The following is a 13,660-nucleotide window of genomic DNA, read 5'->3' on the forward strand; positions in this document are numbered from 1 at the left end:
CGAACCCGGCAACTCTTGTCATGAGATGCTTTCAAGCAACATTTGAAAGGTTGTGCTGTAGTTCAGTGGTAGAGCTCTTCCCTAGCATGTGTGAAGCACTGGGCCCAGTCCCTGAGACTGCGAACAAGCACAAGATTTAGCAGCCTAAATACCTCTTCCTTTTTTTTTTTTGTAGTAAAGCAATGTATGACACAATTCTTATGTAAACAACTCTATTCTCAATCCGTTTGTTAAGATTTATTAGGCATTGGATAAGTTAAAGACCCTGTCTAGAATCACATGGTCAAGCAGCAACAGCACCAGGATTTGAAAGTAGTTTTGCATGGCTAGGAAGTTCACTAACATCCCAGGACACCCCTTTATCCCTAAAACTTGACTTTGATTGATTTATTCTCCTACTCATTTAAATTCACCGATATTCCTTCCATCAATTAGAAACTTCCCTAACTACATGGAACATTCTGCAGCCTGTCCTTGGCCTTGGCTTTTGCTTTTTCCTGTTTATATACCTATTTACATATGGATTAAGTGTCTAATTAACAGACAGGTCTGGTGCTGTGCTCTGGAAACAAGAATAAGCCCTGTTCCCCTTCCCTAGTTTTCCATGCTTAATTAAGGAGACAGTGGAGCAACAGATAATTGCCACCCAGTGAGCTAAGTTCTGTGATACAGTTGGGCCCAATAGGCGACCCAAGGGAGAATTGCTGAGAGAGACTGTTTTGTGGCTCAGCATTAAAGACATGTGGCTAAGTGAATGAAAAAGCATAGGACAAGACTGGATTCCCAGGTTAGACAATAGCCTATGCAGAGAAAGGGTTGGTAAAAGAGTTAGATTGTTCTCCACCCTTTGCTTTTCCGTTTGTCAGCATCTAAGCATGTATATTGTTCACTGCATGCATTTGCTCTAGCCTGCAGGCCATGTATAGCTTGATTTCATCCATTCATTCAGGTATGTACTTAGTTGGGTCTCTCTGCCTTCATATAGCCTGAAGAATGAACTGAGGTAGGTCTACGTGGCAAGCATTTTTATTTTATCTGTGGAGTCATCCCACAGGCCCTGGCTTGATTTTATGGCTCTAGAGCAAAGGATGTAAAAATGATGTAACAATGTACCAATGTAAATTGGTAAAGGATTATAAAAACGAAGGCAAATAAAAATATACAACAGAGATCTCATATGGCCTACAAAGCTTAACATTTGCTGCTCGGATTGAAACAGTGTTTAGATCCCTCGAATGTTACTTCCCCACTACCAAACCGTTAAATTTCACTGTGACCAGTAAGCGATGCATGTGTATTTGGAACATAATAAAAATGCCTAAGTCACAGACATTAAAAAGTAACCACTGACCACATACACGGCACATGGCTGGAGACGTGGATACAGTATAAGGAGGTTCAGTTCTTCCTAACACTTACTTCTTAATTTCATGTAAGAATACAATGTGTTTAGATACTATCCCTTCTCCCTCACTTCAACTCCTCCTGGATACATCCCTCCTTCCACAGCTCTTTCCCAATTCCCTCTTCTTTTTCCTCCTTTTCTTCCTTGTAAAACAATCCCCTGAGTCTAATTAGTGCTGCCCATATATGCATGGGTGTAAGGTTCCATACCCTAAAACATGTGCAAGCTATGATAGGCCACACCATTGAAAAAAAAAAACCAAAACCAACCCAAACTGTTCCCTCTATCTTGGTATTGTCAATTTGATACTAGAGTCACCTGAGAAGGGGGAACCTTAACTGAAGAGCTGCCTTGATCAGGTTGGTCTGTGGCCATGTCTGTCAGAGATTATGGCTGAGGTGGGAAGGCTCAGCCTACTGTGAGTAACACCAATCACAGACAGGTGGGCCTGGGTTATGTAATCCAGAGAGGAGCTAGTAACCACCATTCCTCCATGTTTTTTTTTTTTCCTTCAGGTTCTTCTTGAGTTCCTGCCCTAACTTTTCTCAATAATGTATTGTGAACTGGAACTATAAGCAAAATAAGCCCTTTCCTCCCCAAGTTGCCTTTGTTTAGAGTAATCTAGAACACTTTCCTTGAGTTTGAAACCAGCCTGACTACATAATGAATTCAAGGCCAGTATGGATTATGTAGTGAGATCCTGATTCAAAAACATATTTTAAAAAAATGGATCATGCAGATATTCAAAAGGCTTAGATAACTCGTTTCTTTTTGTTGTTCAATCTGTGATCCTCAACTATGTGTCAAACATACTAAGTGACAACAAACACTTTCACTTAAGTAGAGTAGATGATAGCTATTACTTCCTAGTTTTCCTGTACCAAAAATAAGTATGTTCTATAAATTAAGTTTTTTCCCAAAGATCATTCATTTTCTTTGTTGGCAAAATTCTTAGATTGGGTCTCTCTCCAGGGCTTATCAGATGTTAATTCCAGGAAGCTCTTTGGTATGCCTGGGGAGTCTATTCAGTCTTTCTAACAATGGTCTATGCAGAATTTGTTTTTGTTTGTTTTGAGATGGGATCCTCTTGGCTGGCCTGGAACTTGCTGTGTAGAGCAGGCTGCCCTTAAACTCAGAAGTGTGGCAACCTTTATCTCCCAAGTAAATGCTTATGTGCCAAGCACAAAAATATTATTGATAAATACCAGATTTCTTAAACCACATGACACCTTTCTCCATTATAATGTGGCTCTGCAGTCACAATGTATTTTTTTTTTAATGCTTTTTCTTTGGTCAGAGTTTATCCTCAAAGGTAATATTTTACCCAGAAATTCTGTTGTTTAATATTGCTTGAGGTCTAATCTGATCAAGAGGACTAGATTTGAGCCCTCTTAAAATTTGGCTTGATCCTGGTTGTGTATATTGTATAACAAAAACACCTGCAAAAGCCAGGTGATTTGAAGTAATTCGAATAGATTTGATTTTCAGTCCAATAGTCACACCTAACAAGTAACTGCGCTGAAAGACTGAAGTTCAGGACAACAGATGTTTTCCTGACTATTATTCTCCAAGGACTTGGAACATGAGAAGATGTTTTTCGATGCAATTAAAAAAAAATCTATCCTGATATTTAATAGAATAAAGTAGAACTTGGAGCAGAGGTTTCCATTCTACCAGGAACACTGTTTTTGTTGCTGTTGATTTGACTTTTCCCCCTCTGGTACAAGATCTTACTCTGCAGTCTAGGTTACCTTAGAACTTACAATCCTCCTGCCTCAACCTCCTGAGTGCTGAAATTAAGGGCTTATGCCATTACATCTGGTCCCCAAGCTGGCTTTTTTTTTTTTTTTTTTCGAGACAGGGTTTCTCTGTGTCAGAGAATTTTAAAAAAGAAAATAATATTTTTTTATTTTATTATAATAATTTACAGAAGGCCATTTTCATGAAAGAATATAAACTACTTTGAGCAGATTCCCCTCCAGACCCCACTCCCCTTTTCATCCCCCACTCCTATTGATCTTCTTTGTATTCTTAGACAGCTTTACTTGTACTTAGATTTCATGTACACTATATGGTAGTGTTTTTAAGTATAAAATTTACAATCTACACATGAGAGAAAACATATGGCATATTGAAGTTTGGTCTTTTGCTATGTATTGTAATGCTAAATACTGGCCCCCAAGGCCTGATTGCCCTCAGGGATGAGAGAATCTGCACATAGACCCAAGTGACACTATGTAACTTGCCCCCCAAGTTATCCCTGATTGGTGAATAAAGATGCCTGTAGCCTATAGCTGGGCAGAATTGAGAAAGGTGGAGCTTTTGGTACCCAGGCTTGGGGTCTGAGGGAAGACCATGAAGAGCAGGAAGAAGGAGAAGAAGGCGAGAAGAAGACACCATGGGGTAAGAGAATCATAAGAACTGGCCGTGTGGGCTGGTCATTGGAGTTAAGAGCATTGCAAACGGAACATGACAAGGCATAACTCAGAGTTATTGATAGAGAGGGAGGTAAAAGCTAATAGCTTAGAGGGTAGATATGTGTCCAGCTCTAGTGCTGACTAAGGTTTATTATAAATATAAAAGTTGTGTGTGTTTTATCTGGTAACTAAATGATCAAAAATGGAGTAGAAACCCCCTGTCTGAGATTAAGTAGTTTCAACAGTGGTATTCATCTGAGTCTGAATTAGTTAACTTTATAGTTATCGTTTGTTGAATCCATCTTCCTGCAAACATCCTACCTTTGTTCTTTCTCATCTTCTGAAAATAAATCCAGTGTGCATATTCAGCAGTTTTTGTATGTCCATCCTTCTGTTGAAGGACACCTAGGCTGCCTCTGTAACTTTGGTGTCACTGTAACTAGTGCTGCAGTGAACATTGCTTTGTGAACGTCAGAGAAATAGATGTCGTATGTTTCATATACTTCTTAATAAACTGGGTGTTGAGGATTATGATAAAATAATCAGTGAGTATCTATTTAAATTCAGCAACTAGGATATAAAACAAATTTAGTTTTATATGAAACTATATATAAAACTAATTTAGTTTTATATGAAACTATATATAAAACTAAATTATTATACAAAATGAATGTATGCAGCTTCCAGATGGCTGTGTGACTTAGCAGGTGACTCAACCCAGTCAAGTAAAGGGTTTTCCTTTTAGTTCCAGAATCGTCCTTAGTCCCAGAATTGGCCAACTCCAAACAGGAACAGTTCTTTACCTTTAAGTCCAGGCTCTCCTTTGTCCCCCTTTAACTGTGGTGCTTGGGAAGGCCCAGGCTTTCCCTTCTCCCCTCGCTCGCCTTTGGTTCCTGGGCGCCCTCTTTCCCCTTTTATTCCTGGGATTCCGAGGCTACCTGACAGATGGGAGTAACCACAACAGATCCTTATAGTGTGGCAGAATTCAAAGGTTAGCAGCATGCATATGATATAAAACAAAAGTGGGGTACAGAGCTTTGAACTCGATAGTGTTCCCGAGCACACAGTGTTTAACAGTGCCGGCGTAAGTTTGCAGGGCAAAAATACGATCCAGTCAAATGGGGGAAGGGAATACAGAACACAGAGAGAACAAATGCATTTTTCATTGACAACTATCTTTTTCTTAAAGAACAAATGCCATTTCTTTTGCGATTAAGTAAGTGAACGCTATTCACACCTCATACCACCAAGAAAGATGTCCTCACTCACCTTTCTGCCCCTGTGAGCCTGGTTTCCCAGGAAGCCCCGGAGGGCCAGTAGTTCCAGGATAGCCCATCATTCCAACCTCTCCTTTCTCACCTATGGCAACAAATTAACACAAAGCCCTTCATGATGTATAGAATACAAAAAACAAAATATTACAGAAAATAAAATAATGTAGACAGAGAAACTGGGAGTGGATGGTCTTCTGTAAATAAAAAAAATGACCAGGTTTGTGTAAGAGATGGGTTGGTGTCTTTTAAGATTTCATCTGTCTAGATGTCATTAATAACACCATGGTTGGCCACAGCATACCCTGAATCCCTGAAGACATCTGTCCTTCTTCCTGGTACACCTTTGGTTTTAGTCTTTTGTAGACCTTAGTTGAATTTAGTTTTTATTTCCTTTTTTTTTAAAAATGTGGTATATGTGGAGAGTTTTTGGGGCCACTTGGCAGGAATCTGACATTGGCCAAGGACAAGGAAATGGGCTTCAGGCAGGAATCTGACTTTGAGCCATGACAAGGAAGTAAGTTCAGGCAGAAATTTAAATTTTTAATTTTAGGCTAAAACAGAGAAGTAATTTCAGTCAGGAATCTAAATCTTAGGCTAAACAAAGAAGTAGGCCTCAGGCATTGAATGACTTTGGGCTAGGACAGGGAAGTAGGCTTGGATATTTTGGTCATCCTGATAAGCCCTTAGAAACAGTGATCACAGGATTGATCATGGGGCTTTGCTTATTGTCTTGCTTGTTCCTTGACTATTTGCATCTATCATATTGCTAGTTCCTCAATCTAGAACTGACCTTAATACTTGCATGTAATTAAAATGGTATAAAAGCAGATTGGGAAAAAATAAACCCTCCTTTAGCCTCAGAACTGGCTGGGGCCATGCTACAATGTTTTCTAATTGTCTTTTTTCTTTTTAATCCTCTCTCCTGTGCTGGAGAACTTGTTGACTGACTGGGCTGGCCTGGTCAGGCATACTGAAGGATAAGGTCTTATTCTGACATTTTCATTTATGGATGTTATCATACTTTGCTCTTATCCACCCTAAAGTTGTTTTAATGTGTAGTTTTGATTGTTCTCTTATTATGGGAGATGTGTCACAGATTCTAGTACCAGGAATAAAGCTGACACATGAGAGAAGTCCAGTAATAGGTACCAAAGTATAATGTCTCAGCTAAGCAGTTATCCTGGTCTCCTCCCACTATAAATTTACATTGAACTGATAATTATGTGTATGGGTGTCTGAAGAGGCTAGAAGAGGTTGCCAGATCCCCAGAGCTGGAGTTAATACAGGTGGTTATGAGTCACCTGATGTGGGCCCCTTGGGAACTGCTGAGCCATCTTTCTAGACATCGAACTGATAAACTAAAGGATTTCCATAAAAAAAGGAATCTAGACCCAGATGACTTTGCTAGTGAGTTCTATCAAGTGGTTAAGAAGTAGCAATACTTTTCATAAGCTCTTCCTGGAAATACTACAGGAGGACCCATTCGTGACCAGCACTGACCCAAACAAGATTGAGCCATCATTAAGAAAACTGCTGACCAATGTTTCTTGTGAATTTAAATGTGAAAACTTCAACAAAATACTGGTGGTATCTCATACAAAAATTACTTCGCAGCAAAAATAACCATAACCCAGCTAATTATAAAGTGTAATGGTTCTACTTTCCCACCTTTCTGCTCCTTGATTCCTTGCTTTGTTAAAATTAATTTAGGAGGAAAAAAGATATTAGCTAGAAGAAAAGGCATACGGTGTGCAGGGTCACCTGAGGAACACTGTGGAAGGAGACTTAAGACAGTGGCAGAAGGATACCTGGTAGTGGTTGGAATCCTGGAGGTCCTCGATATCCTTTTTGGCCAGGTGGCCCCATCTCACCCGGATGACCTGGTGCTCCTGGTGGTCCAGGCTCACCAGGGACTCCAGACCTGTCCATGCCTGGGATGCCAGGGTCTCCCTTTGGCCCAGTATCACCTCTTCTACCTACGTATGAATAGATGAATAGATAAATGATTGTTTTAACAAATGCCTTCTCTACCTACTACAACTGATATATGTGATATTTTAGTGTTAGTTGGTTTCTATATAATGTTGTGTTAAACAGCACACTCATTGTTGTGTCTGTTTATTGTCTCCCTCTAGAAAATTCCCAAATCCCCATTGCTCTAGCATTATCCATTTCATAGGTCCTGCAGTGATGAAGGTAGAGTGCTTGTGTCTATTTCTCGGTACTGCAGGTACATTCAGGGACTGTGTTTTATGCCTGTTTGCCAATTTTTCACTGTAGACCTACATAGCAGCTCCTGAGAAGTGAGCTCCTATATGCTCTAGAAACAGTGTCACTGTGATGATTAACGTGTTGGCCAAGAGTTTATGACAGGTAATCAGGACACTATTCTACAGACACTAATGGAGGTCTAAGGAACTATTCCCAGGAAACCAGGTCAGGTTGAAAGGGTCCAAATAGGCAGGGTGTGTTTCACAGCAGCCTGGCTCACTTAGGTCTATATTCATAAACCTTAGTTTCATGTTGCTTATGAAGTAATCAACTACACATTTGAGTTTGTTAAACAGGAAACTTTGTGTACATTGTCTTCATTTTAATCATCATAAAGTTACTATTTCTTTATCTTATGGAGGTTTCAAAAGTAAAATACTGATTGAAAGTTTATGAATATGAATGCATATTATTAACTCATCTATTTGACAATCAACCTTTATCTTCTAATCTGTTGATGGAGATCATATTTCCTTACTTAAAATGAACAAATCAACTCACTATATTAAGTTCGAGTCTCTTCCTATAACCAGTACACACTGCTATTTGGACTAGCCATAAAAGTCAGGCTTACATTTCCAAAAGAACATGTCTTGCAGAACAGTAGTCAGGACTTGTTGCTAGACAGTTGCCACATTAAACAGCAAAGTACAGAGCTGGAGGACTCATCCTCTGCCTATCTAGTTCCTAGATGGGAAACTTTGCTCCTACCTGGTTGCCCTTTTAATCCATTTAAGCCTGGAAGTCCTTGGGTGCCCCTGGGTCCTGGCATGCACCTCCCTGGGAGTCCTTTGGCTCCAGGTGGTCCAGACTGTCCTGGGTCTCCTGCAGTAGAGAATCCAGGAGTTTGCTTAGTTGCCAAAGCCCAAGCAAGGCCCCAGAGCTGCTATCTTGTCGTCTTTCTGTAACTTCACTTTCCCAAACCAGCCTATAGTCAATACCATCGGCATGTTTGTGTAGATGACCCTCATGAAAAAGGAAAGACAGAAGGTAGAAGGGATACAGAGCAGCCACATTGAGTAAAAAAAAAGAATTAGGCCTTTTTACTGACTTAGTTACTGAGATACAAATGCTTAGAGTCCCCCTAGAGCATCCACAGTGGAGCTCACAGAGAAGAAAGGTAATCACACTTGGCATTGTACCTGGAGGACCATCAAGCCCATCTCTTCCTGGAGATCCAGGGAGGCCTGGGAGCCCAGGGAGTCCAATATCTCCATTTTCCCCAGAACTGCCTCTTTCTCCTGGAAAGCCTGGTTTTCCTGGTTCCCCAGGCCTGCCTACTGATGGTTCTCCCTGTAGCAGAGACGGTAGGTTAGTGTCTCCCACAGAATGCTCCTCAGTTCTACTTGCTAGGTGTGCTCTACATTTGTCTGCTCAGACACCACAGTTTAGCAAACATTTTCCTTTCAAGTTTGGTCAACAGTTTTGGTACAAATGCTGCTTCAGGGTACACAGCCCACATCCATTGAAGAGAGTGCCCCAGTATACTCAACATGTTTGTGAAGTCATTAATGAAGGGGTAGAAATACAAGTTTCCACTGGAACTTAAAAATTAGTGTCTACAAATAAACTAAAAAATCAATATCTTATTAACAGATATACTGACAATATATATTTCTAACCCCCAAGCATCTTGTCTGATAAGGGCTTTGCATCGGCCAACTGCAATTGCCCCTTTCTGAAATCAGTTTGTGATTTAGTCTCTGCTTACCTTGGCTCCTGGGATGCCTGGCTTCCCGGGAAGGCCAGGCTTTCCTGTTTCCCCAGGACAACCAGGTGATCCTTTTGTTCCTGGGAAACCTTGATCTCCTACAGAAGAGCAACAAACACTAGAGATCAGTCTCAAAGTTTCTGAGCAATATTTTCTTTTTTTAAATTTTTTAAATTTTTTTTTTATTTTTCCAGACAGGATTTCTCTGTGTAGTCCTGGCTGTCCTGGAACTCACTCTGTAGACCAGGCCGGCCTCAAAATCAGAAACCCGCCTGCCTCTGCCTCCCAAGTGCTGGGATTAAAGGCATGCACCATCACTGCCTGGCATATTTTTAAATATTATTTATTTATGTGTTTGTTTATTTACTGAGTTTTAATATTATTTATTTATTTGTTTATTTATATGAGTACACTGTAGCTGTCTTCAGACACATCAGAAGAGGGCGTTGGATCCCATTACAGATGGTTGTGAGCCACCATGTGGTTGCTGGGAATTGAACTCAGGACCTCTGGAAGAACAGTCAGTGCTCTTAACCACTGAGCCATCTCTCCAGCCCCCCAATATTTTCTTTATTAATTACATTTATGAGGCACCCAGGTGGACAGATACTTGTATACAATTTTTGATGATGATTAAAACCAACTGATAAATTAGCAGTTAAAAACAAAAAACTCCAACTAAATTGAGTTTCAAGTCAAATTATATTGGCTTTGAAATTTGGTTCAACTATGAGAGAGAGAGAGAGAGAGAGAGAGAGAGAGAGAGAGAGAGAGAGAGAGGCGGCAGATCTCAACCAATCAAATGTGTTGGGAGCCAACTCCTAGCAGAAAGCGGCTAGCCATCTCGAAACATATATTTGCAAGTTGATACTTTTCCACACTGACAAGAGACTTGTTTTTCTAGCACAATATTTTTGCAAGCAGTCCACAACAGCTGAGCACACTCTGATAAACATCTTGTTTTTCTCAGACATATCCTGGACCTGTTTAGTGTCACCAGCTGCAAGGCACTCGTGGTAAAGTTTCCCCAGCTCCACTCCCCTGCTTGTGCTTATATAGCTGCAATTGCCTTTCACTAAACTTGATCAGACACCCTGTCTTGTCTCCATTCTGTGCGTCTCTTGCCCCTCCATCCCCACTCTCTCCCTTGCAGACCCCGTTGACTGATCCACAGGCCAGGTCCCAGTGGATAAATGTACAACACAGTGTCCTGGTCCCCTAGCTCCTAAGCTAGCTCTGCTTCCCATACATTGCTGCCTTTGTCCAGAAATCGAATCCAGAGTTGCAAAACTAGCGTGCAAGATATTGATGGTTGGTCCAGGAAGGACTAGGCAAAATATGGGCCAGCCTCCATTATCTCATGGAGGAAGAAAACCAGGAAGTTAATGTCAAAGCTGTTCTTGGGATTATATTTTTATTTACTAAGTATTCACTCACGTGAACAGAACTGATGTGCACTCGATAGCCAACAATGACTTATTAACAAGAGATAATACATTAAAATGTTGATCATATGCTAACAAAGCAATGGTGAAACAGATACAATGTTATCATTAAGCTCATAATATTCTATGCAATAGTCCATACCCTGAGTTTTGTTTTTTTAATATGAATTCTGGACAGAATTTTGGTTGGTGTGCAGGATTTTGTTGGCTGCTCAGAGGAGCAGCTCCAGCTATTAATATCTGCACCTGCAATTTTTGGAATGTTTCCTTTTTGATGAAAACAGCATCGTATTTTTTGACTTGTCAAAAATATTTGTTTTATTATTTTAAAATTGTGTGTATGTATGTCAACGTGTGCATGTGAGTGCCAATGTCCATAGAGACCAGGGGCACCAGATCTCACTGGAGCTAGAGTTACAGGCAGGTGCGAGATTCCTGACACTTGTTCTGGGTATAGAACTCCTGTTCTCTGAGAGAGCAATATATGCTCTTACTGCTCAGCCATCTCTACTGCCCCCAATGCGAGATGCCTGATACTTGTTCTGGGTATAGAAATCCCATCCTCTGTAAGAGCAATATATGCTCTTACTGCTCAGCCATCTCTACTGCCCCCAATGCGAGATGCCTGACACTTGTTCTGGGAATAGAAATCCCATCCTCTGTAAGAGCAATATATGCTCTTACTGCTCATCCGTCTCTACTGCTCCTCTACAGCATCTTTTATTAAAGGAAAATAACTTCTCTAATTTATATCCAAGCTCACAGGGAAGTCGACGTTTTTGTTTAATTTTATTTGATGCTATGGAATGAATCTTAGCTTTCGTTTGTGCTAAACAGACACTCTACTCCTGTACTATATCAACAACCTGATTTGTGGTTTAATAGTTAATTTCTTATTTTAAAATGTATGAAGTCGGGGCTAGAGAGATGGCTCAGAGTTAAGAGCACTGGCTGCTCTTCCAGAGGTCCTGAGTTCAATTCCCAGCAACCATATGGTGGCTCATAGCCATCTATATTGAGATCTGGTGCCCTCTTCTGGCCTGTAGGCATATATGCAGGCAGAATACTGTATACATAATAAATAAATAAATCTTTAAAAAAATGTATGAAGTCCAGAAATATATAAATCTAAGAAGTACAGGATTAAATAAAAATTTCTTACGACCACAAAGAATTGTTATTACCTTTTTTGGTGAATTACCTTCCAGTTTTCATTTTTGTTTTTGTTTTTGTTTTTTTTAAAGCATGATTGATGTGCCTGTGTGCTGCCTCAGTCTACAAAGTTTTCTGCCGTGAAGCCTGACGACTTGAGTTCAATCCCTAGCACTTACATGGTATAAAGAGAGAATGGTCTCCTGCAATTGTACTCTGACTGCCATAACCCAATCCTTGATGGTACACAAAATAAGTGAGTTAAAATGTAAAAAGAAAAAAGTATGATTGAGGGATTTTCCCACGAATCAATGTGAATTCTGTCTTTTCACCTGGCATTGTCCCAAGATTTCTGAAGGTTCTTGGAAAGCATCATTTTGGTAGTGTATCCTAGGTATTTCCCATTTTATTCACTATTCATAATCATAGCTTTGAAATATCCACAGTGAACCTTATATTGTATAGTCTTTAATTTACCCTTAGGTCCTGGAGGCCCTGGGAATCCAACTTCTGGAATTCCTGGTTCACCATCAGGTCCAGGAAGACCAGGATCACATTTTCCCACAGGTCCAGGCAAACCTTAAAAACATGTACATGCACACATCAGTGACTTTTCTTCATTTGTTTCCAAAAGAAACGTCTGTGTTCTTCATGTCCTTCCAGAGCTTTCTGGAAGTTATGTTAACATAACCTCAGCTTTTCTCCCCATTCCTGTGCAGTGACCAGAGGTGAGAAGCTGCTATGAATTTTAAAAATATAACTTTGTTCTTCAAAAAGGATCTTAGGCACCTTGAACTCTATGTCTTCCTCTGTAAGTATAATATTAAATTTCAACTCACTTTAGCAAAGAAATCAAGTTTCCAATGAAAGTGCTGAGGGAAACACTCCAATTCATCCGAGTGTGTGTGTGTGTGGGGAGCCATTGCTTGCTCTTCCACCAGAAGCCATGGGGATCGTTCTGCTCTACAACCTCTGTAAGGAACTGTATCAGTTCTCTTTTTGAACTGTTAGATCAGGAGCACCAGGGACTTCCCTGGTGTGGGTGACCTCCAAGGACAGCAGAAAGCCCCCTGCCAGCTGGATTTTTCAGGTTGGTTCCCACTTGTACTCTTTTCCAGATCCAACAAATTGTAATGTTTTCCTTATAACGGGAGTCGTATTTTCTCAGGGAAGTAAGAGTGCCATCTGATGTCAGGAACTCTGTTTCACAACATGGGTACTCACCAGGTAGACCTCTGGGGCCAGCCTGACCAGGGGGCCCTGGAGGGCCTGGAGGACCTAGAACTGGAATTGATGTACTGGGTTCTCCTTTAAGACCTTAAAAAGAAAACATGATTGTGTGATTGGGTTGAGCATTACCATGTGTTTTCACAGCAGCGGGAAGTATTGTGAGGGAGTTATAAACACAGCCCAAGGAAAACAAACCAATCCCTGTTTTTATGGAATGAAAAATTAGCTTGGGATAACCAGTCTACAGAGACGTTTCTAATTGGTCTGCAAATATTTATAAGCATCTGTTTAAGTCCTGCTTTAATCCATAACCCAGAAGGCTGGTCTATTGAGTCAAATATTGTTCCATAAATAGACACTAGGCATGGAGTTGGGGAACAGTGGTAGGGTACCAGGTTTTTGGATGGTTGGGAACATGAAAAGCTAGTGTGGTTACTGAACAAAACAGCAAGTGTGACTCAACACTCTGGGCCTGGATTTCAAGTTTGGTCCTGTTTGTTTGCAAGCTTCATGCGTTTGGACACATTTCTTAGCCTCTTTGAGAAGTTCCTTGTCTGTCACTGTGGAAATAGCGATTACCTGGCAGACACATGCTGAAGGCAATATTAACACAGTGGCCAATATGAAGCCATGTTCGTGATTAGTTATCTCACAGTCATATGTCATATATTTATGTAAAAGACCTTTATAGTTCACAGCGTATGATAGGAAATTTGATAATGTGTTTTATGATAATGAGCTTCATCACTTAGATT

General features: G+C 40.4%; 1 protein-coding gene across 1 annotated transcript in view; it reads right to left on the minus strand.

Annotated features, from left to right (window-relative positions):
- Positions 1-13,660, minus strand: part of Col4a3 (collagen type IV alpha 3 chain) — a 127,645-nt gene that overhangs the window by 27,624 nt on the left and 86,361 nt on the right. The window contains 8 exon segments of the mRNA XM_028789416.1: positions 4,626-4,760; positions 5,092-5,181; positions 6,905-7,072; positions 8,079-8,192; positions 8,510-8,660; positions 9,079-9,176; positions 12,153-12,254; positions 12,900-12,992. Coding sequence (XP_028645249.1) covers positions 4,626-4,760; positions 5,092-5,181; positions 6,905-7,072; positions 8,079-8,192; positions 8,510-8,660; positions 9,079-9,176; positions 12,153-12,254; positions 12,900-12,992 — 951 coding nt within the window.

This window comes from Grammomys surdaster, unplaced genomic scaffold, assembly GCF_004785775.1.
Source record: "Grammomys surdaster isolate TR1022 unplaced genomic scaffold, NIH_TR_1.0 125833, whole genome shotgun sequence".
Taxonomy (NCBI): Eukaryota; Metazoa; Chordata; class Mammalia; order Rodentia; family Muridae; genus Grammomys; species Grammomys surdaster.